This window comes from Gadus chalcogrammus, chromosome 8 (assembly GCF_026213295.1).
Source record: "Gadus chalcogrammus isolate NIFS_2021 chromosome 8, NIFS_Gcha_1.0, whole genome shotgun sequence".
NCBI classification, from domain to species: Eukaryota; Metazoa; Chordata; class Actinopteri; order Gadiformes; family Gadidae; genus Gadus; species Gadus chalcogrammus.
Window position 1 is genome coordinate 13,813,384 of NC_079419.1, and position 22,910 is coordinate 13,836,293.

The 22,910-nt window shown below is 47.0% G+C and overlaps 1 protein-coding gene across 1 annotated transcript; it reads left to right on the forward strand.

The window, feature by feature from the left end:
* The first annotated feature begins 494 nt into the window (after nt 1-494).
* On the forward strand, nt 495-18,372 carry LOC130388097 (arf-GAP with SH3 domain, ANK repeat and PH domain-containing protein 1-like). The gene is made up of 26 exons (XM_056597433.1): nt 495-742; nt 994-1,079; nt 2,106-2,232; nt 3,983-4,055; nt 4,271-4,416; nt 6,316-6,390; nt 6,707-6,756; nt 7,183-7,312; nt 7,758-7,843; nt 8,755-8,830; nt 10,043-10,129; nt 11,557-11,657; nt 11,834-11,903; nt 12,071-12,158; nt 12,785-12,833; nt 13,452-13,624; nt 13,761-13,894; nt 14,377-14,468; nt 15,269-15,455; nt 15,858-15,943; nt 16,127-16,242; nt 16,464-16,531; nt 16,767-16,874; nt 17,259-17,496; nt 17,802-17,966; nt 18,196-18,372. The coding sequence occupies exons 2-26, from the start codon at nt 1,021-1,023 to the stop codon at nt 18,357-18,359; spliced, it is 2,748 nt and encodes a 915-aa protein (XP_056453408.1). The 5' UTR covers nt 495-742; nt 994-1,020; the 3' UTR covers nt 18,360-18,372.
* Nucleotides 18,373-22,910: the final 4,538 nt, after the last annotated feature.

Consider the following 22,910-nt stretch of genomic DNA (forward strand, 5'->3'; position numbering starts at 1 on the left):
TGAGATCTGATCATGAGTTTATCACTGAAATGGTTCTCAAAATAATATTGTATTCAGCGTGATTTTTTTTATTTGTGCATTTTGATGCACATATTATCGATACAATTTCATTAAAAATATGAGATATTATGTAAATATGAAAATAAGTCAACTAACCTTCATAATATGGTCTAAGTATATGTGGAACTTTTTTGTATCACATATGATCATATCAAGGTCCATTCCATCAACCAAATCTGCACTCCCAAATGATGTGTTTTGATGAACAGCTCATCAAAACTTTCCTGAGCTTTAATGGACTATATTGACTACAACCTAAACCACTGTCTGAGCCCACGTGAGAGGACAAGTGCGAGAGGTCCGAGGACATGATCAGAACCGGTGAGCCTCCTGTTAAAGTGGACACCGTTTCAGAGATTCCCTCCCACACGACCCCACCACAACCACCACCCCACATGGCCACTGGCCGTTTCCTGTCCACCCTGAGACGAATCGTGCTGCTCAGATCCAGAACAGCCTCCCCCATTCTCGCGGTCAGATTGTACCTATACAGCCTTGTATGAAAGGCCCACACTGCCAACAAGACTGGCAGTCGCTGCCGCAATGTAGGTCTTAACGACTCTGAAGATGCAGGAGTTTCGGATACAAAAAGTCAAGGACACCTGGTCTAAAACGACTTCAGCTCAGTTAAGGTTTAAAGTCTAAAAAGTAGCGGTCCAGTTGCAGCAACGCGCTTTATTTGGTGAGTTGGGCGTGGCTTGCCTTTTCCACACAACTTTCCCTGTGGTAAATCGCTGCTGTTTTATTCCTTTGGGTCTGGACTCGGACAGATTTGCCATCTAGACCTAACGGATGTAATAACCTTGGTATAGGTATAGTGATATGTTTTATCATTGAGTCGACTCCTATTGTCACAATAAACTCCTCTTTTGATTATAATTTGTTACCCAATTATGTGGTGTTTGAAGATTTCCCCCCTACTGGACATTTCAGGGACTGAAAGTGAGCCAATATGCCGAGATGAGAGCTTCTTCTTCCCGACTCTCCAGCTTCCCCTCCCGGGACTCCCTCTTGAGCCGGTAAGTTAATAACGCCGTTAAGGCATTTTAATTCCACAAACCTCTCACTATTGATACACACAGATGATTAAACTGTATGTTACATACCCAACACTTAAATAGGCAAACCATGTACGTCCCACTTATAACCTTCCCCTAAGATAAAAAGGGTTCGGAATACAATACCAAACACCACCAGTAGGCCACGCTGTTGTAACGTATAGGCGATATCACCGTTAATGTAATCGAAACGTGACGTCATCGGTAACCTGTTTCACATTAATTAATGCATTCTCTTTCTTTTCATTAATGACGTTAGAATATTTAAATAGCTCAGATATCATAGCAAATTGCATACGGGTTCTAATTACATTAAAAAAATACAGCTTTTTGTCGTTGAGCCAAACAAACACAAAGCGGACGCAGATTCCTTTAAATCCTCTACACTTTCTATTGACGGAATAACGGAATGGATGGGCTGCAGCATATCCTTTATGGATTCACCAGAGAGGAGGGGGGACGGGGGGACGGACGCATGCGCACGGCCTTATTTCTCCCCTCGTCTGCGCAAAGAAGAGCGTGCGTGCGTGTGTGTGTGTGCGAGCAGCAGACAGCCGGAGGAGAAGAAGACACTAGGGGGATAGGCAGAGAGGGAAGGCGGCACAGCGGCTGAATCATCACTTACAAAAACACTTCGCCTGGTTTTGTACCGTTTCACCCGTCGAGCCTTAGATAATTGCACGTCCGCCCTGGCGACGCGATGAGGACATTTATCTCCGGTCCGCACCGTTTGGAGACAACCGAACCGTTGTTTTTACAGCTGAGAGCGTAATTAGCGCACAGAGAAGGGCGGGCTCGCAGGAATTCAGCTATTTTGACTGCTGTCACTGGCCGCCTTTTGCCCCGAAACACACACCTCTGGCCCAGCGGATCTCCGCTTTTTTCTCAGTTTCATGTGATATATGCAATCCGCTATCTCCCCGACCGCTACTTGTATCTTCCACCGGTTTTCTCTCCTCCCGCCCGGGACCAACTCCGCCGTTGAAGGATGCCGGATCAGATCTCGGTATGCGAGTTCCTGTCGGAGACCACAGAGGACTACAATTCCCCCACCACGTCCAGCTTCACCACACGCCTGCAGAGCTGCAGAAACACCGTCACCGTGTTGGAGGAGGTGAGGCCCGCCTGTCTTGTTTTTAGTCACCGGCGCCGACGAAAGACCACAAAAAAAAACAGGTTAAATTGAATTACTAGCTGTTCCTCGACATTGAGAGGATGTTTCTATGACCTCTCCCTGTGGTGTGATAGCGGTCTGCGGTAAAGGTCCCTGGGCCTATCGATCTCAGACTGCACATCGCATCTTTCCACGAAGAGGCATTGGAGATACGGGCTAGTTCCAGTCCGTTGGTCTATTGTTGTGCTGGGAGGCTGAGGCTGGGATGCTGCTCTGCAGGCCGCTCTTCCTCATGTCCGTACAAGATGATTTGATCTATGTTCAGTTCGCCTCGGTGTACAATATAAATTATAGTTATTGACTACAGCTTCACATAAGCTGGAACTATAGTCTCTGTTTATAACTAATCAGGTATGAGGTTTAAATAAGTCTAATAAGTCTTAATTGTGGGCAAATTCTCGGCGGTTTTGCTTGTGGGTTTCGGGGGTGTCAGTCACACATTTGGTTTGATACGGAGACCTGTAGAGTTCGGGGTCTTTATTGCTTTGGTCTTGAGAGCCACATCTCAGATCGGTCAGACATCTGACTTTATAGGAGCTGCAGATGCATGACGGGAAAAGATAAAGGTGTTGCTTTGCCTTTGAGGGTCACCAGTAAGCTATCTGGTGCTAAGTGGAAGCGTCTTTCACCTGATGTCCGCAGGTGTCCTATTTTCTGAACATTATTAGAATCCTGAAACGCCACCTGATGCTATCACAGTGAAATTCCTATTTTGTGTTTCTATTTGGGAAGACTGACCTGAATGGAGCCAAAGTCAGTTGGTTGGGTGAGAACAACTCAAGTGATGATCGGTGTGTGGCATTGATCTGTTTACGAGGCTCAAGGACGCATTGTTGTTGAGTTTATTCTGGTGTTTTTTCCTGCCCAGTAACATCTTAATTACTGCAGTCCAAGCTATACAGACCGCGTCTGGCCCAAAACCACTGTGGCTCGAAGACAGATGCTATAAATGTCTATCTGGGTCCTCCTGCCTTGTCCTGGTTTCTCCCTTCTTCCTGCTGTTCTGTCTCATTGCCGTCTCCTTTGCTTGTTAAACTTTCACATTATTTCCATCTTACAAGTCTAGTCATTCTAGAAAGCCCCTCTGATATTATCATCTAAAGTTGTCTTCCTTTTCTTGCTGTGTGTTTGGGAGTTTTACAGACTATAACTGGTATAAAGTCCTACTTATTGTGATACAGGTATTTGAGACTATTGCTCTGATGAAGGACATGCTACTAACTGTGGTAAAGGTCTTTGAGGCTGTAACTGTGATAAATGGCTTTGAGACTCTAACTTTGACAAAGGGCTTTGGGACTAACTGTGATAAAGATATCTGAGACTAACTGTGACATAGGGCTTTAAGACTAATTGTGATACAGTATAGGGCTTTGAGACTAACTGTGATAAAGGGCTTTGAGACTAACTGTGATATAGGGCTTTAAGACTAACTGTGATATAGGGCTTTGAGACTAACTGTGATAAAGGGCTTTTAGACTAACTGTGATAAAGGGCTTTGAGACTAACTGTGATATAGGGCTTTAAGACTAACTGTGATATAGGGCTTTGAGACTAACTGTGATAAAGGGCTTTGAGACTAACTGTGACATTACAACAACAATATGCATATTATCTATCAGTTGTTTGGGTTTGAACCCTAAACCGGACTGGAATCTCTCTGTCTCTCTCTCTGTCTCTCTCCTTGCGTTAGGCTTTAGACCAGGACCGCACTGCCCTACAGAAGGTCAAGAAGTCAGTGAAAGCTGTCTACAACTCTGGCCAAGGTACTACTCATCATTCCCTATTGCTTCAGTATTGTGAGATACATTTGTTGTATGTGTCAGTGCAATCTACATTTGTCTTCTAAGTGTTGGAGCTAGGATGCCGTCAACATGTTTTTCTTCACCGGTAGCACTAACATGCCTTGTCCAATTCCAGTGTCTTTCTTTCTCCTAACATAGGGGCTAATGTCTCTTGTTTGCGTGTTGTTTCCACGCAGACCACATCCAGAACGAGGAGAACTACAGCCAGGCTCTGGATAAGTTCGGCGGGAACTTCATGAGCCGGGACAATGTTGACCTGGGGACCGCCTTCATCACCTTCTCAGGCCTCATCAAGGAGCTGTCAGTGCTCCTCAAAAACCTGGTGTGTCCCCCTCCTCTGGTTCTAAGCGGCCATCTTGGTTCTAAACGTTAGCGGGATGGGGTAACGCCCAGATAGCGTTTAGCCCCAAGATGGAACAAAGATCGCATAATGACTTATGTAATATGACATCATATAAACCAAGTGTCAAGAACATGTTTCCTTCCCGGTTTTGCACACATACGTATGCTTAATCAAACCCGCACACACACGCGCACACACGCACGGGATGGGAATCAAGCCTGAATCCTGCTCTCAAATTAGTTCTGAATTACCCTATAGGGCGTGTGGGGTAAGATGAGCCAATTTCTACTCATGTTGTCCTCTAGGCAAGGAAAAATAAGACAGAAGTCAAATGAAGATATCTACCTTTAATTCAGAATGTCCCCTGTCAATTAAAATGATAACAATGCATCTATTACATAGGTCTGTGAAATTATGGTAAATGGATCAATTTATTCTTTCAAGTTGAATGCATTTTCCATCTCCAAATAGTCGTATTTATTTGTTTCATGTAACAGCTGCCTAGATTAAAAATTCTGGCTAAATAATTCCCATGGTTTTATATCTTGGCAAAATCACCAACATGTATGACATATATTTTTACGTGTGGATACATTTGCTTTGGCATAGCAGTCATTATACCTAATATGTTAAAAACCTACTTCGACAAGCATTGTGAAAAAAACGTACTTGCAACTTTGCCATGTACCATCTATCACAGATTCTATCACAGCCAGATATAAATTATGTGTGCTTCCTGAATTGATGGTCAATGACAACAAATGTGTACAGTTGCCTAAATACAGGGGCTGGGTCAACTTACCCACTGGCTCATCTGACACCACTCTCCCCTATATTAAAAATGCCATTATATGTATTATATATGCTTTGTGAAAGATTGCAGCATTGACCTTATCCTACACCTGAGTGCCCCAGCTCCTGCATCCTGTGCAGATAGTGCTTTTCCTCACCATTAAATGTATTGATTGTAGTTGGACTAATGTATTTAATATAGTGTAAAATCTATCTTTTAGTCCATCTCTGCCATTAGGCCTGTTTTTCACAAAAGCTAAAAAGTCACTTGTTTATTAATAATTTATAAATGGTCTTTTATCTTCTCCTATCTCTTCTCTCCTATTATATCCCGTTCTCTCCTCCCATCTTCTCTGCCTACCATCCCCTCTCCTCTCCTCCCCACTCTCTACCACCCCTTCTCTCTCCTCTGCTCTCCTCTCCCCTCCTCCCCTCTCCTCTCCTCCTCTCTTATGTCCTCCTCCCCTCTCCTCTCCTCTGCTCTCCTCTCCCCTCCTCCCCTCTCCTCTCCTCCTCTCCCCTCCTCCCCTCTCCTCTCCTCCTCTCCCCTCCTCCCCTCTCCTCTCCTCCTCTCCTCTCCCCTCCTCCCCTCTCCTCTCCTCCTCTCTTATGTCCTCCTCCCCTCTCCTCTCCTCCTCTCTTATGTCCTCCTCTCCTCTCCTCTCCTCTCCTCTCCTCTCCTCTCCTCCTCTCCTCTCCCCTCCTCCCCTCTCCTCTCCTCCTCTCTTATGTCCTCCTCCCCTCTCCTCTCCTCCTCTCCTCTCCCCTCCTCCTCTCCTCCTCTCCTCTCCCCTCCTCCCCTCTCCTCTCCTCCTCTCCTCTCCCCTCCTCCCCTCTCCTCTCCTCCTCTCTTATGTCCTCCTCCCCTCTCCTCTCCTCCTCTCCTCTCCCCTCCTCTCCCCTCCTCCCCTCTCCTCTCCTCCTCTCTTATGTCCTCCTCTCCTCTCCTCTCCTCCTCTCTTATGTCCTCCTCCCCTCTCCTCTCCTCCCCACTCTCTACCACCCCTTCTCTCTCCTCTCCCCTCCTCTCCCCTCCTCCCCTCTCCTCTCCTCCTCTCTTATGCCCTCCTCCCCTCTCCCCTGTAGCTGCAGAGTCTCAGTCATAATGTCGTCTTCTCCTTGGATTCTCTGTTGAAGGGAGACCTGAAGGGTGTGAAAGGGGTAAGAGCATCCTGGATTATATCACATTAGATGATATCATATTAGAGGATATCCCATTAGATTATATCGCATTCGATTGTATCACATTAGATTACATTATCTCACGTTAGATTATGTCGGACTAGGTACAACTGTTACTCATCTCTTAAATGTTGCTCTGCAAAGCCTTTACTGTAAAATGTGGAGTTGTGGGGATAGATTATTTTAGATTTGATTATTAAATTAAAGTAAGATAATGTCCAATAAGGTGTATTCAATCCACTTTTGTCAACACAAGTGGAACGCAGACAGTAACATTTTACTTTCTGGTCTCCAGGACATCAAGAAACCCTTTGACAAGGCCTGGAAGGACTATGAGACCAAGTTGTACGTTGTCTGTTTACTTTTTGTTTGTGAAGCAGCTTTGTTATTTCTGGTTGAGCGGTGACCATGTGCTAATGTAACATATTTTTATCTGTCTGTCTGTCTGTGTCTGTCTGTCTGTCTGTCTGTCTGTCTGTCTGTCTGTCTGTCTGTCTGTCTGTCTGTCTGTCTGTCTGTCTGTCTGTCTGTCTGACTGACTGTCTGTCTGACTGACTGTCTGTCCCTCTGTCCCCCGCCTCTCTCTCTCTGTCTCCCTGTCTGTCTGTCTGCTGATTGGTCTTCCCATCTGTCTGTGTACCTGCTGGTCTGTCTGTCTGTCTGTGTACCTGCTGGTCTGTCTGTCTGTCTGTCTGTCTGTCTGTCTGTCTGTCTGTCTGTCTGTCTGTCTGTCTGTCTGTCTGTCTGTCTGTCTGTCTGTCTGTCCCTCAGCTCTAAGATAGAGAAGGAGAAGAGGGAACATGCTAAGCAGCATGGTATGATCCGTACAGAGATCACCGGAGCCGAGATCGCTGAGGAGATGGAGAAGGAGAGGAGACTGTTCCAACTGCAGATGTGTGAGGTCTGTCTGCCTGTCTTTCTGTCAATATGTCTGTGTCTGTTTGTCTTTCTTTCTTTCTGTGTTTCTGTGTGTCTATGCCTGTCTTTGTCTTTGTGTCTGTCTTCATGTCTGTCTGTATGTCTGTCTGTCTGACCGTATATATGTCTGTCATTTTGAAGTTATAGCTGTTAGCTACTGGTATATGATATGAGCTGTATTTTGGCTGCAGGATTTGAGCGATCTGATATGTAGCTGTATATTAACTACATGATCTGAACTATATGATATTTAACTGCACCTTAGCTACATGATGTTGGATTTATGATATTTACCTGTATCTTAGCCGAATTATATTAAGGTGTATGTCAGCTACATGATGGTAGCTGCAGGGGGTTAGCCCTAGCTTAGCTACATGATGCTAGCTGGTGTGTGTAGTGAGACCTGTACTTGTTTCTCCGTCTAACAGTACCTCATCAAGGTGAATGAGATCAAAACCAAAAAGGGGGTGGACCTGCTGCAGAACCTCATCAAGTATTACCACGCTCAGTGCAAGTAAGAACCACATCTAGCACCAATCCGAAACACTTCCAGCCGTTGGAGCTGCTTTACGGCCACTGCTGGTCTATGCATTTTATTTAGGAGGCATTTTTTATTATATTTGTTAAATTATCTTTACATCCTGAAAGCAATCAGTTCATCAAATGCTCTGAAAAAAATAAGAAAGATTCTCTGTGGTTGTCGCAGGCTTGTATTAAGTCAGTCCAATCCTTTCATTCTGCCCCAGTCTGTCTCACTACCGGCTCTGCTTTCTGCGCATGCTCTGCCCGTGTGCTCATTAGGCATGACCGGAGTCTTCCACAAGGCTAGGTAGACCAATGCTGAAGCCAGCAAGCTAGTCATGTGTTTTGGGGGAGTGCTTTGGAGGTATGCCTGAAGGGAGGGGTGGGATTCTTTCAGTTGGATACTTACTGATACTGATAAATCAAGCTTACTATTGCTGGTTTCTCAAAATTCCCTTGCCTAGCTTTAAAGAGCCTAACTTGAAAACACATCAGCCTTAATTTGTCATCAATATGTAGAGGAATCTTATTCTCGATTTTCAAGTTCAAAAGTAGTCCTTGCATGTATTCGAAAATAGTCTGGGTTTCAGAAAGTAGTTATTTCCATAATGCAACTAAGACATAGTAAGCTCTGCGGACCTCCGATGGCTAACCGCTCATTTAATATTTTGGACGATTAGTCTTATTTCATGTCCAAGCACACAAGGGATCTAAACATGTTGAGATATGAGATACGAGCTCCTCGACGGCAGAAGATGTGAATGTAAACAAATTGCAATGTTCATCTGGATTGAAAATAAAGAAAAGTATCTAGATTCACGTAACTTATATATGTCATATGTGATATTCTATGCTCTATATTGTTCTATTCTGCATCTCATTCTTGTCTTCTTGTCTATATAGTTTTTTCCAGGATGGTCTGAAGACGGCTGATAAGTTGAAGCAGTACATTGAGAAACTGGCAACCGATCTGTCCAACGTAAGCGTCAATCTCTTGTTGCAAACAGTCAATTTAAATCCCTGGTTCTTATATTTTTAAATGCAGTTCTGTTATTAAATACTGTATATTCGGGTTAGCATTAGTTGTTCCCATATCACTGCGGGTACTCAGTTGACCTTGACAGTTGTTTAGAGGCTCATCCCTGCAAAAATGTCTGGGAACCACTGGTGTAGGACATTCCCCCTAATGCAGGCCTGCTGCATCTGTCTGTCTGTCTGTCTGTCTGTCTGTCTGTCTGTCTGTCTGTCTGTCTGTCTGTCTGTCTGTCTGTCTGTCTGTCTGTCTGTCTGTCTGTCTGTCTGTCTGTCTGTCTGCATGCCTGTCTTTCTGGGGCAGGCCTGCTGTCTGTCTCTGTCTGTCTGTCTGTCTGCATGTCTGTCTGTGGTGCAGGCCTGCTGCGCTGGCATAAAGCCGGGGACTCAGTGGTCTTGGGACGCGATGTCCCTGACACATGATAGCTGGAGAGGAGTTGAACCGAACTAATAACGATACCAAATCAAACTCTGCCAAATTGAAACATTTCTACACAACTTTTTGTTTTCATCACTGTCAGATATTTTGAAATGGCTTCATGGCCAACGTTTGGTATGATAAGATTGGGAAAAAAATATTGAAAAAGGTGAAATCTTTGAGAAGGAACACCCATCTATCTTGGGAATGGCTTGGAAGTGATGGGTGACTTCCTGGAATGTTGGTATTATTTATGGATTCCGTTTCCATTTGCCTTGCTAGACTAACAGTGGGAAGAAATCCATAAAGAGTCCACTCATCTACTTTAAACAACAACAGGATTTTGTTGCGAGTCAAATTTGCTGCAAAATATTTAGTCTGAATACTGCTACGGTTTACCTTTATATAAACCTTGTATTTCATTCCTTCTTTTTGCATATCAGGTTTTGAATGTAACTGTTTTAAAGAGGAAAACCAAAAAATGGGTAAACTTTTGCAATAAGCGATAACAATAAGGGATTACGAAGTAAGGTTTGTATATCAACAGAATGGTAGTGCAAGAGAAGATGTGTCTCAACAGAAGGTAGAGGTCGAGGAGAAGGTGTGTCTTAAAAGAAGGTGGAGGAGAAAGTGTGTCCTAACAGAAGGTGGAGGAGAAAGTGTGTCCTAACAGAAGGTAGAGCTGGAGGAGAAGGTGGAGTAGCAAGGTGTAGCTTCATGTCTGATCCGCTCCATCCCCAGATCAAGCAGAGTCAAGACGAGGAGAAGAAGCAGCTGACCGCACTCAGGGAACTCATCAAGGACTCCCTGCAGCTGGAGCAGAAGGAGGTAGGACATCCCCGGACTCCCCCAAATACCCAGGTGTACCCCCGGATACCTCCAAAAACCCAGGTGTACCCCCGGACACCCCCAAATACCCAGGTGGACCCCCGGATACCTCCAAATACCCAGGTGTACCCCAGGACACACTAGGATACCCCAAATACCCGGGTGTATTCCAGGATACCCCAAAATAAAACAGTGTACCCTAGGATACTCAAGATAACCTGGGATAACCCAAGATACCTCAAATTACCCCAAGACGTGTGTGTGTGTGGGAAGGGGGGTGGATGTGTTATCAGAACTGGATACACAGCGGCCATCCATGAGAAGGAAGGTGCTTACAGTGGAAACGGCAGTGGAAGTGATGCATTCTCTATGGCTGACATTATGCCTGCATGTCTGCCTCTCTGTCTGTCTGTCTCTCTGTCTGTCTCTCTCTCTGTCTGTCTGTCTCTCTCTCTGTCTGTCTGTCTCTCTGTCTGTCTGTCTGTCTGTCTGTCTGTCTGTCTGTCTCTCTCTCTCTGCTGTCTGGGACTGTAGTCGAGGAGAGTAAGTCTTTAAGGACGGACTTCATCAGCTTGTTGTTAGCCTGTTGGTGACCGTTGGTGTTGTATGTTGCATGGAGCTCGCCGCTTCCCGCTGGTGGATGTGTTGAAGATGTAAATGCACTAAATGTGTTGTCAAATGAGCACACCTGCAGAGGGATTGTTGTTGAACAGGACTGTTAATTACTTACTTTTTGAGCTAAAAGTCCTCCTGTTTGCTTTGACAGAAATTATTTGTTAAAAAACTAGCTTGAGGTCAACCTGCATTTGGTAAAAACAACACTTAAATGAATGCTGCGTGTGTTTATGTTGCCGTTGTACACGTCATTTGACACACAGTGCTGATGCTTATAGCATGCTTTGTGTGTGTGTGTGCGTGTGTATGTGTTATTTATGTACATGTTTGTTGCAATAGTGAACACACATTCATATTATAATATATTCTTGCTGAAGTAATGCCAATATACTGTTTGTCACTACTTTGAATGTAAGGTGTTAAGGTGTTTTAAATTACCCTGCTACTGTGCATGGCTGTGCCGTGTGATTGGTTGAGCATGTGGTTGTCATGGTTACGTATCGCCTTGCCTCTGTGACAGTTTGTCGTCGCTGCTCTCTCTGCTTCTACGGTACTGTGCCCTTCAGATAATACTAATCAATGCATTATTTTATCATGTATTCCATATGATGAGTTCCCATAGCACAGCACTGCATTTGAAGCATACTTTTCATTCACGTTTCCTAAAAAAAACAATTATTTTGTGGCTACAATATAGTGTGTTGGTTTGTGTGTGTTCTTGTGTGTGTTTGCGTGCTTGTGTGTATGTGCATGCTCGTTTCTTTGGCTGTGTGTGTGTTGGTGTGTGCGTGCTTATGCGTGTGTGTGTGTAGGACTCCCAGAGCAGACAGGCTGGGTACAGCATGCACCAGCTTCAGGGGAACAAGGAGTTTGGCTGTGAGAAGAAAGGCTACCTCTTAAAGAAAAGTGATGGGTAGGCCTGTATACACACACACACACACACACACACACACACACACACACACACACACACACACACACACACACACACACACACACACACACACACACACACACACACACACACACACACACACACACACACACACACACACACAATATGACTCATAGCTTGTTTCCCCACCCTAGGATAAGAAAGGTCTGGCAGAGGAGGAAGTGCTCCGTCAAGAGTGGGATCCTTACCATCTCCCACGCAACAGTAAGAACTACATCGCCCACAATGCAACGCTCTTGCTTTCAAGACTATAACGATTTGTTGTCCTTTTTGCATAATACTCTTGCTGCAGACAGTAACTGGTGGGGATTCTTATGTATGCGTGTGTGTGTGTGTGTGTCTGTGTCTATCTCTCTGTCTCTGTCCTTCAGTCTAACAGGCAGCCTGTAAGACTGAACCTGTTGACCTGTCAGGTGAAACCAGGCGGGGATGACAAAAAATGCTTTGACCTCATTTCCTGTGAGTAGGCTGCGTGCATTCCTTCCTTCCTTAAAGCTAGGGTAGGAAATAGAGTGGGAAACCAGCCTTCCTTAAAGCTAGGGTAGGCAATATAGTAGGAAATCTGCATTCCTTAAAGCTAGGGTAGGCAATAGTAGGAAACCAGCCTTCCTTTAAGCTGGAGTAGGAAACCAACCAGAGTCAGCTCCGGTCATGTGCAACAAGTGCACGGGCAGAGTGCACGCAGGTAGCCAGGTAGCTAGGTAGACAGACAGATAGGCCATCCAATTATTTCATTGCGGCCGAAAAAACGGATTGGCCGGGGTTATTACAAGGCCTGGGACATCCACAGATAGCTGATATTTATTTGTATTATTTTAGAACATTTAATTAAATGATTGCTATTGTGATACCCGTAGCTTTAAGGGAGATTTATAATCTCAACTGCAGTCTATGGTCCAAAACACAGCCACTGCCAGCCACGGCTTTTTGCTGTTCATTCAAGGCGACTATAAATTAGGTTTTAGCTAGCTAACTGAATACTAATCATCTGTTAACTCCCCAATGCCTCCCAATAGTTGAGCGATTAGTTAAATAATACTGTCTATAAACGACGGAGCTATAATGTTTTGTTCCCGTTGTTCCAGATAACAGAACGTACCACTTCCAGGCGGAGGATGAGCAGGAGTTTGTCATGTAAGACGTGTCCTCGCTCACAGTCCTACTCGGGATTTGTCATGTGGATGGAACACAGTGACATTCAACACAAATCTAATCACTACTCCCTGCTATGTCTCTCTGTGTGTCGCTATGTCTCTCCGTCTGTCTCTTTGTCCGTCAATCTCTGTCTCTCTGTGTCGTCCTGTCTGTCTGCCTGTCTGTCTGTCTGTCTGTCTGTCTGTCTGTCTGTCTGTCTGTCTGTCTGTCTGTCTGTCTGTCTGTCTGTCTGTCTGTCTGTCTTTCTGTCTGTCTGTTTGTCTGTCTTCCTCCCTCCCTCCCTCTGTCCCTCCAACCCTCAATCTTTCCCTCCCTCCCCCCTCTCTCTGTCCCTCCTTCCGTATTTCCCTCCCCCCGTCTTTTCCTCCCTCCCTCCCTTCCTCCTTCCGTTTCTCCCATATTCTCCCTCTCCCTCCCTCTCTCCCTCCCTCCGCCCTCCCTCTCTCCCTCCCTCCGCCCTCCCTCCCTCCCTCCGCCCTCCCTCTCTCCCTCCCTCTCTCCCTCCCTCCCTCCGCCCTCCCTCTCTCCCTCCCTCCCTCCGCCCTCCCTCCCTCCGCCCTCCCTCTCTCCCTCCCTCCCTCCCTCCCCCCTCTCCAGTTGGATCTCGGTGCTGACCAACAGTAAGGAGGAGGCGCTGAACGTGGCGTTCCAGGGGGGAGGCGCTCAGAGCACGGCGGGGGACAGCTCCATGGAGGAGCTGACCCGGAGTGTCATCGAGGAGGTGCTCAGGATGCCCGGCAACGACTCCTGCTGTGACTGTGGAGCGGCAGGTAGGACCGCACCAGGACACCATGAGCCGTGTTTTACCGTGAAGAAGACCGAATGGTCAACGCCGGGAAGGGACTGACCGCCGGCGGGGAGCGGGAGTGTGAGCGATGGGTGAGCTTCTTCCCCCTGTTGTTGCAGAGCCCCGCTGGATCTCCACCAACCTGGGGGTGGTTACCTGCATCGAGTGCTCGGGCATCCACAGGGAGATGGGCGTCCACGTGTCCCGGATCCAGTCCCTGGAGCTGGACAAGCTGGGCACCTCTGAGCTGCTGGTACGTCCGTCTGTCTCCCTGTCTGACAGACGGGGCGTCTGCCCGTTCACCTGTCTGTGTCCTCGTCCGTCTGTCTGCCTGTTCACCTGTCTGTGTCCTCGTCCGTCTGTCTCCCTGTCTGACAGACCCGTTCACCTGTCTGTGTCCTCGTCCGTCTGTCATCTGTCTCTCTCTCTCTTTCTGTTCACATATCGATTCTGTTTGTCTGTCTATCCGTCTGTTTGTTTCTTTGTTTCTTTGTCTGTCTGCATGCATGTCTCTATTGTTTGTCTGTCTGTGTTTCACACTGTTTGTGTGTCTCTATATTAACCTGTGTTTCTCTGTCTGTCGCCCTCGGCCTGTCTGTGTCTGTCAGACTGTATCTCAATGTCGTTACCAAATTGTTTACAATGTTTTGAATGTCAAATTCAACAAAGGGTTGATGCAGGAAAATCACTTTATTAATCTATAATAATGTTTTCTTCTTTCTAAATCATCTTCAGGTTGCTAAGAATGTTGGGAACAGTAGTTTTAATGAGATCCTGGAAGGAAACCTTCCCTCGGCATCCGCTAAGCCCAGCCCGTCCAGCGACATGTGAGTAACCAATCAGCAACAAGTAAAGGAGGGGAAACCAGCAAGTTAGTAACCAATCAGCAACAAGTACAGGAGAAACCAGGAAGTTAGTAGCCTATAAGAAACAAATATTGGAGGAGAAACCAGCAAGTTAGTAACCTATAAGCAACAAATATAGGAAGAGAAACCAGGAAGTTAGTAACCAATAACCAACGAATACATGAGGAAAAAAGGAAAAGGGCTGCGCTAGTTTTTAATTAATTTCAAATAGCAAAGCATTGAACAACAGAGTAACCTCTGAAATAACCTAGTTAATGAATTCAGTTTAAAAAAACAACAACTAAGGTAAACGTTTTCCTCCCATTCTTAACCGTGTAGAATCTGACACTTGAACACATTAGGGTTAACCTGAGAACCTTTCGCTGGGCGTTCAGGGGTCCTAACCCCTAAACCCACAGCCCCGGTACAGCCCCGGAACAGCAGCTCAAGGACCCCTTTATCCAAACCCTTGAACTAATATTAGATCACTTTGAACAGCATCGTTATTAATGTTGCCACTATTGCTGGTCTTCACTTTTTTAGCAAATACACAACACAAAATCCATCTTTTCACACATGCCCCCCGGAACCGACTTACGTGACGATAACAATGACATAGCAAATACATAGACAACATAAACAAAGCCCTTATCCACCAACATTTAACGTTAATTTAAAATGAAAACATTCTGGTTGAAGGTTCTTATCAAGATATTCAGAACGCAGATCCTCCTACAAAAACTGCAAACTGATTGTCGTTTTTAATGGCGTGGCCTTCCCAGGTCTGTGAGGAGGGAGTACATCAACGCCAAATACATCGACCACAAGTTCACCAGGCGGACCACTGCCATGGCGACGGGCCGGGTGGCGGAGGTGTACGATGCGGTGCGCTCTCGAGACCTGCTGTCACTCATCAAGCTGTACGCAGAGGGGGCGGAGCTATTGGAGCCACTGCCCGACGCTGAGAAGGTGTGGCTGGTGTAGCTAACGCTGTGTTAGCATGTTCCATTTAATCACTAGGTTTCATTATTCTTTATTTCATGCATAGATGTACCATCTCATTTTCGAGTGGGTCCTTACAAATAATGATAAACAAAAACTGCAAACTGATTGTCGTTTTTAATGGCGTGGCCTTCAGGTCTGTGAGGAGGGAGTACATCTTGTATTGTTTATTGTTTATTGTTTTGGTTTAACAGTAAGCAGATTCAGTGACCCTGTTGTGTTAGCATATTCAGTGAGCATGTTGTGTTAGCATATTCAGTTAGCATGTTGTGTTAGCATATTCAGTTAGAAGCTGCTAGCATGTTTTGATGACGCTAGCTAGCATGTTTTGATGAGGCCTCCACCGTGTGTGTTTTGTGTGTGTTTCAGGAGTCTGGAGAGACCGTTCTTCACTACTGCGTGAGGACCTCGGACCACACTTCCCTCCACCTGGTTGACTTCCTGGTCCAGAACAGGTAGTTACTGGTTCTTAATAAGCGTCTGTTCCGATGGAAGGACCTCAATTATTTTTTAAAACAAAAAGGCTGTTGGAGGCTGTGGCCTCTAAACACCCCTACCTATGGAGGACACACAGACGTGTCCTGTCGGTTCCTGTGATGCGGGGCTGTGATGCTGTGTCTCTGTGTGTCGCCCCCTAGTGGTAATCTGGACCGCCAGACGGAGAGCGGGAACACGGCGCTCCACTACTGCTGTCTGTACGAGAAACACCAGTGTGTCAAGCTGCTACTGAGGGGCAAACCTGCCATTGACATCGGTAGGATATGCTACGCTAGGCTATGATATGCTAGGCCAGGCTATGCTTTGCTATGTTACCCTAGGCTATGTCAGAACATGCTATGCTTGACTGTTTTAAACTAGTCCAAGTCGTGTCTGAGTGGTATGGATTTCAGGAGCGATGGTATTTATCTACAAATGAACTGGAATGATTACATGGTCACAATGAATTGAGGACTCACTGCCCCTTTCCCCTAACAGCCAATCAGAGTGGTGAGACGGCTCTGGACATTGCCAGGAGACTGAGGAATGGCCAGTGTGAGGAACCGGTATGTACCCACCCAAACGAACCATCAGCGTCTCACCCTAATCAGCTGTGTCACCACTTATCTTTATCTACATGTCTCTCTTTCTGACCTATGTCAATCTCTGCTCTATGTCTCTCTCTCTCTCTCTCTCTCTCTCTCTCTCTCTCTCTCTCTCTCTCTCTCTCTCTCTCTCTCTCTCTCTCTCTCTCTCTCTCTCTGCCCCTATGTCTCTCTCTCTCCCCCCATGTCTCTCTAGCTGCTGGAGGCTGCTTCTGGCAGGTTTAATCCTCACGTCCACGTGGAGTTTGACTGGAACCTCCGCATGGAGGAGCTGGACGACAGCGATGACGAGCTGGACGACAAGGTAGAGGGAGGGACAGATTGATGAAGAAGAGATAGTTTATGTAATTTAGTCAATGTATTATAGATGGTGTATGTATAAAAAATTCATGAAGGTACATAGATTATAGATGGAGTGTAGGTCTATGTATTAAAGGGTGTGTGTGTATTATTCCTACGTATCATTCCTCAGTGTAGTCCAGTGAAGAGATGGTTTATGTAATATAGTATATGTATTAAAGGTGGAGTGTGAGTCTATGTATTAAAGGGGTGTGTATCATTCCTCAGTGTAGTCCAGTGTAGAGATGGTTTATGTAATATAGTGTATGTATTAAAGGTAGAGTGTGAGTCTATGTATTAAAGGTGGAGTGTGAGTCTATGTATTAAAGGGGTGTGTATCATTCCTCAGTGTAGTCCAGTGAAGAAGGACCGCTCCCCCCGCCCTCAGAGCTTCTGTCAGAGCTTCTCCTCCAGCGGGTCCTCACAGGATAAACTCGGTCTCCCAGGAGGCTTTGCCCCCCACCGGGACAAGCAGCGGCTGTCGTACGGCGCCTTCGCTAACCCTGTGTTCAGCAGCTCCACCGACAACCCTCCCTCCCCCGGGCCCGACTCAGGGACCCCGGCCCCCGTCAGGAACCTGGGGAAAGGTATGAGCAGGGGACCACACCAGTATAATGAAATAACAATGGTTATAATACATGTAAAGGCACTATGGTCATAATACCTCAAAACAAAATGGTTAGAATACATTTATAACACAACGTTCAAAGTACAATAACAAAAAGGATGATAATACAACATTTACTAAGAAATAAAGATAAGAAAGTTATAAATGTACAAAAGAGTAATGATACGTTTAAAAGTTGCGTGAATGAGAGTAGCATAAATGTTAATCATAATGTGCAAATATGTTACAGATAGGATTTGTAATAAATGGCCCCGCCCCCTCCAGGTATCCCGGCTGACCCGCCCACCTCGCTGCCTCTTAACTCCGCCCCCTGTGGAACAGCAGGTGGAAGCTCCACCCTCAAGAAGAGACCTCCACCACCCCCACCCGAACACAAGCGCACTATGTCCGACCCCCCCAGCCCTGTGATGCAAGGTCACCACAGCAAGGGTGTGTGTGTGTGTGTGTGTGTGTGTGTGTGTGTGTGTGTGTGTGTGTGTGTGTGTGTGTGTGTGTGTGTGTGTGTGTGTGTGTGTGTGTGTGTGTGTGTGTGTGTGTGCAGCTTCAAAAGATCTTTCTTTTTTTAAGATGAGCTCACACTCACACACAGACACACACAGAAACAGCCTCTGACCTTTGACCCCATATGTGACTAACGTTGTCTCTCGTCCCTCCACAGGATGTGACTTCACTCCCTCAACAGGAAGTGACTTCTCCCAGACAGGAAGCAGAAGCTCACCTGGTAACAAGTTTGAGGGACACCAGCAGCAGCAAAGGTACACACACAAACACACACAAGCACGCATGCACACACACACACAGAACGTACGTATAGAGTTTTAAACAGAGAAATAGGAGACTTTGAGGTAGACTGTTTTAAGGCCTGTGATGTAAACTTGACCTTTAACCTTTTGTCTGTCACAGCACCAACACTAGCAACACAAAGTCCACTCTGGGACCACGGGTTCTTCCCAAACTACCTCAGAAAGGTAATCTCTCTAAGTATCATTATCTCTTAATCTGTCATTCTCTTTCACTCCTCAATATACTACATAATGTTAATCCATCTCTCTCTCTCTCTCTCTCTCTCTCTCTCTCTCTCTCTCTCTCTCTCTCTCTCTCTCTCTCTTTCTCTCCGTCTCTCTCTGGTGTACCAGTGGCTCTAAGGAAGATCGACACAGTCCACCTCCCCTCGTTGGACAAGTCCTCGCAGCCCACCCAGAGGCCCTCCCCCTCGCCCTCCGACCCCGCCCAGAAGTCCCCGCCCTTCATCGACGCCTCCCCGAAGCCCCCCCCCACGCCCGTCGACTCAACCCAGCAGAGACTCCCATTGGCCGAGAAGCCCTCGCTGGCCGACCTGCCGCCCAAACCCCAACTGAAGGACCTGCCCCCCAAGCCCCAGCTGGCCCAGCGACCCCGGCTCTCCGGCCCGCCCCCTCACGCCGCCGTTACCACTGAGACGGCGAGCTCCGGCGGGAATGACAGCAAGTCTGTCCAGCAGGGGGAGCCGGAGGAGCAGGAGACCAACGGAACCACGTCGGACGCCGTGGAGACGCCCATCCCTCTGCCACGCAAACTCAACACGGTGAGATGGAGCCGCTTGTTATCATGGATACCGTTAAGGCCACAGATATTTTGGGCTGCTGAATGCATTCACTTAATACAGCGGAAATTAATCTTAATATGGGACAATATCAAAGGTACACTGTGCTACTTGGCTCTTACACACTGTGTCTGGTAGATGCTCCCTTCAAGGCTACAGCGATCCAGGCTAATTGCTCAGATTCTACAGCAGCGTAGAGAAATCTCATGGGACATTTTGTTTAGTTGGCCTCGCTTCTAGAGGGTGGGCGGGGCTTGGAGAGAGGGAGGGGATTAGAGAGATTAGGGAGCGGGAGGGCTTTCGAGAGAGTAAGGAGATGGAGGGGTGAGGAGGAGAGAGTAGGGAGATGGAGGGGTGAGGAGAGAGTAGGGAGATGGAGGGGTGAGGAGGAGAGAGTAGGGAGATGGAGGGGTGAGGAGAGAGTAGGGAGATGGAGGGGTGAGGAGGGAGTAGGGAGATGGAGGGGTGAGGAGGAGAGAGTAGGGAGATGGAGGGGTGAGGAGAGTGTAGGGAGATGGAGGGGTGAGGAGAGTGTAGGGAGATGGAGGGGTGAGGAGAGTGTAGGGAGATGGAGGGGTGAGGAGGAGAGGGTAGGGTGAGGAGGAGAGAGTAGGGAGATGGAGGGGTGAGGAGGAGAGAGTAGGGAGATGGAGGGGTGAGGAGGAGAGAGTAGGGAGATGGAGGGGTGAGGAGAGTGTAGGGAGATAGAGGGGTGAGGAGGAGAGAGTAGGGAGATGGAGGGTGAGGAGAGAGTAGGGAGATAGAGGGGTGAGGAGGAGAGAGTAGGGTGAGGAGGAGAGAGGAGGGAGATGGAGGGGTGAGGAGGAGAGAGTAGGGAGATGGAGGGGTGAGGAGGAGAGTGTAGGGAGATAGAGGGGTGAGGAGGAGAGAGTAGGGAGATTGAGGGGTGAGGAGGAGGGAGTTAGGAGATGGAGGGGTGAGGAGGAGGGAGTTAGGAGATGGAGGGGTGAGGAGGGAGTAGGGAGATTGAGGGGTAAGTAGGAGAAGTTCTTTCCCCAAAATTTACAATGGAGCTATCTTGAAATCACAAAAGGCGCATATTGTACCCTTTAACTTAATACAAGGTCAGTGTCTTTTTTGTAATTTGCTCGTTAATACAGAAGCTTTAACTTGTGGGAGGATTTATCGTGGAGTATAGTAACGTGACGGTGCCCCCCCCCCCTGCAGGGCAAGGCCAAGACGCGCCGCGTGAAGACCATCTACGACTGCCAGGCGGACAACGACGACGAGCTGACCTTCGCCGAGGGGGAGGTGATCGTGGTGACAGGGGAGGAGGACCAGGAGTGGTGGGTAGGTACCAGGACGCACACACACACACACACACACACACACACACACACACACACACACACACACACACACACACACACACACACACACACACACACACACACACACACACACACACACACACACACACACACGGACGAAGGAACACACACGGATGAAAGAATGCACACACACAGACAAACTTGTTAAAGGTGGTGCACATGTTTGTTATTATATCTTTGGTACAGCGTGTGTTGATGTGTGTTTGCATGCGCACGCCGTGTGTGAGTGTGTGTGCGAGAGTTATTGAGTGAGTGTGAATTTAGAAAACTTGAGTGTACAGTTCCATGGATTGTAAAGCGTAAAGTAATGTTGTCAATAATGATGTCTATTATATTCTTCTAGATTAAGCTTATGTTTGTGTTTATGTTCAGGTGAGAGGGGAAGTTGAGGATGTGGTTAAAGTCAGGCTTATACATCGGTGGGGGCCGAGGTGTAAGCAATGCATCATGGGAATAATCTCTTCCAGATCGGGCACGTCGAGGGCTACCCGGAACGCCGCGGCGTCTTCCCCCTGTCCTTCGTCCACATCCTGTCAGACTGACAGCCAGCTCGGTGGTCGCCTCCCCAAAGCACAAGCCCCGCCCCCGACGCCCCCCCCCCCCCCCCCCCCCGCCCTGGGCGGTTCCGGCCCGGTTCTGTGTAAATAGCTGCTGTAGCAAAAAAGAAGCCGGCTGCCAGTGTGTTCCCATAGTAACCCAGCATGCTCGCACTGGCTGGGAGGCTCTGTAACTGTATAGCTAATGTATAGCTACCAAGACATCTCTTATCTGTTCAGACGTATACCCCACCTGTACATGTACAGCCTTGTTTACATAGCAAGGAGAGAGAGTGTGTGTGTGTGTGTGTGTGTGTGTGTGTGTGTGTGTGTGTGTGTGTGTGTGTGTGTGTGTGTGTGTGTGTGTGTGTGTGTGTGTGTGTGTGTGTGTGTGTGTGTGTGTGTGTCTGCGTGTGGGTGTGTGTGTGTGTGTGTGTGTGTGTGTGTGTGTGTGTGTGTGTGTGTGTATGTTGAACCCATCTAGATCTCCACAGTATTATATATGTCTATGTCTCACTACACCCCCCTCCCCCCGGAGGATTTCCTGGAGTAGCTTCTGGAAGATATTTATTCCATGTTCCGCAGTAAATGAATCAAGTATGGGGCTGGAGTTTACGCTGCAGGAGTGAGAGGGAATTGACTGGATTTCACTGGTCTTTACCAACACAATAGTACTTCCTAGCAGACTTCTGCTTCTACACATCCCATAATACGAGGGGGTAGCCTGACAGTATTATATCTTGAATAACAGAACATTGTGAGGAAATTCTGTCCCCTGCAACGCTGCACACAATCCGTTGTCACGGCAATGCTCGATAACTCCTGTAGATTTCATTAAGTTAATATGTAGTATGATGTATGGTGTGTTTAACGTCAATATGTTTATTGGAATCCAAGCTGAAAGGTTCTTTGTTCAATCCCCTTGAGCAAGCTTTCTACGCCCTTCCTGCTCCTTAATGACATGTTTCCGTACTGTCCAGCATCTAGATGCTCCTTAATGACCGATCTCTGTATATTCACTGTCTAACCCCTACCTGCTCCTTAATGACCTGTATCTGTATTCACTGTCTAACCCCTACCTGTTCCTTAATGACCTGTCCCTGTACTGTCTAACCCCTACCTGCTCCTTAATGACCTGTCCCTGTACTGTCTAACCCCTACCTGTTCCTTAATGACCTGTCCCTGTACTGTCTAACCCCTACCTGCTCCATAATGACCCGTCTCTGTACTGTCTAACCCCTACCTGCTCCTTAGTGACCCGTCTCTGTACTGTCTCACCCCTACCTGCTCCTTAGTGACCCGTCTCTGTCACCCCTGTGAAGGGGGTCTTGGATGGCAGAATCAGTGCTACCTATGGGCTCGGTCCTATGTGTTACTTGGTGCTTGACTTGGTAGCGATCCACTTAAGGCACGCTGCATAAAAGTGTTTCCTCAATGACTTGGAAGACATTGGGGGCTGGGGCAGAGGTCGGGGTAGTGGGTGGTCCATAGGGTTAAGTTAGGGTTATTGTAGGGTTAGTGTCTGTGTTTTTTAGAAGTGCAGGGTTATTCTAGAAGAATGGTGTTGCTGCACCCCCCCTACCCCATGTCAGACCTAAGTCCCACCCCCTTTAACCAGTAGTGACCAATAAACAATGTGACCCTCTTTGAAATGACGTAGAAATCGACCAATCAGGACACCCAACATCACATCGTCTTTGGTTGCTGTTGTGGTTGTGTTTGCTAAAGAAATGTGGTGTTGTTGTGTATAGTTTGAATGAGCAGTGACCGCTGTGGCTGACGAAGCTGGTCATGTGACCAGGAAGAGACTATTTCATTGGTGCAGAGTGGATGTGACCTCATCTCTCTAGGAAGGATCATGACTTGAAGATATAATCTGTTACATTGTATTGAGAACCACTTC

Coding starts and splice junctions, on each gene's coding strand:
- LOC130388097 (XM_056597433.1), top strand. CDS start 1,021: ATGAGAGCTTCTTCTTCCCGACTCTCCAGCTTCCCCTCCCGGGACTCC. Junction 7,313..7,757: donor TCCAACTGCAGATGTGTGAG/GTCTGTCTGCCT, acceptor TCCGTCTAACAG/TACCTCATCAAGGTGAATGA. Junction 15,944..16,126: donor GACTTCCTGGTCCAGAACAG/GTAGTTACTGGT, acceptor GTCGCCCCCTAG/TGGTAATCTGGACCGCCAGA.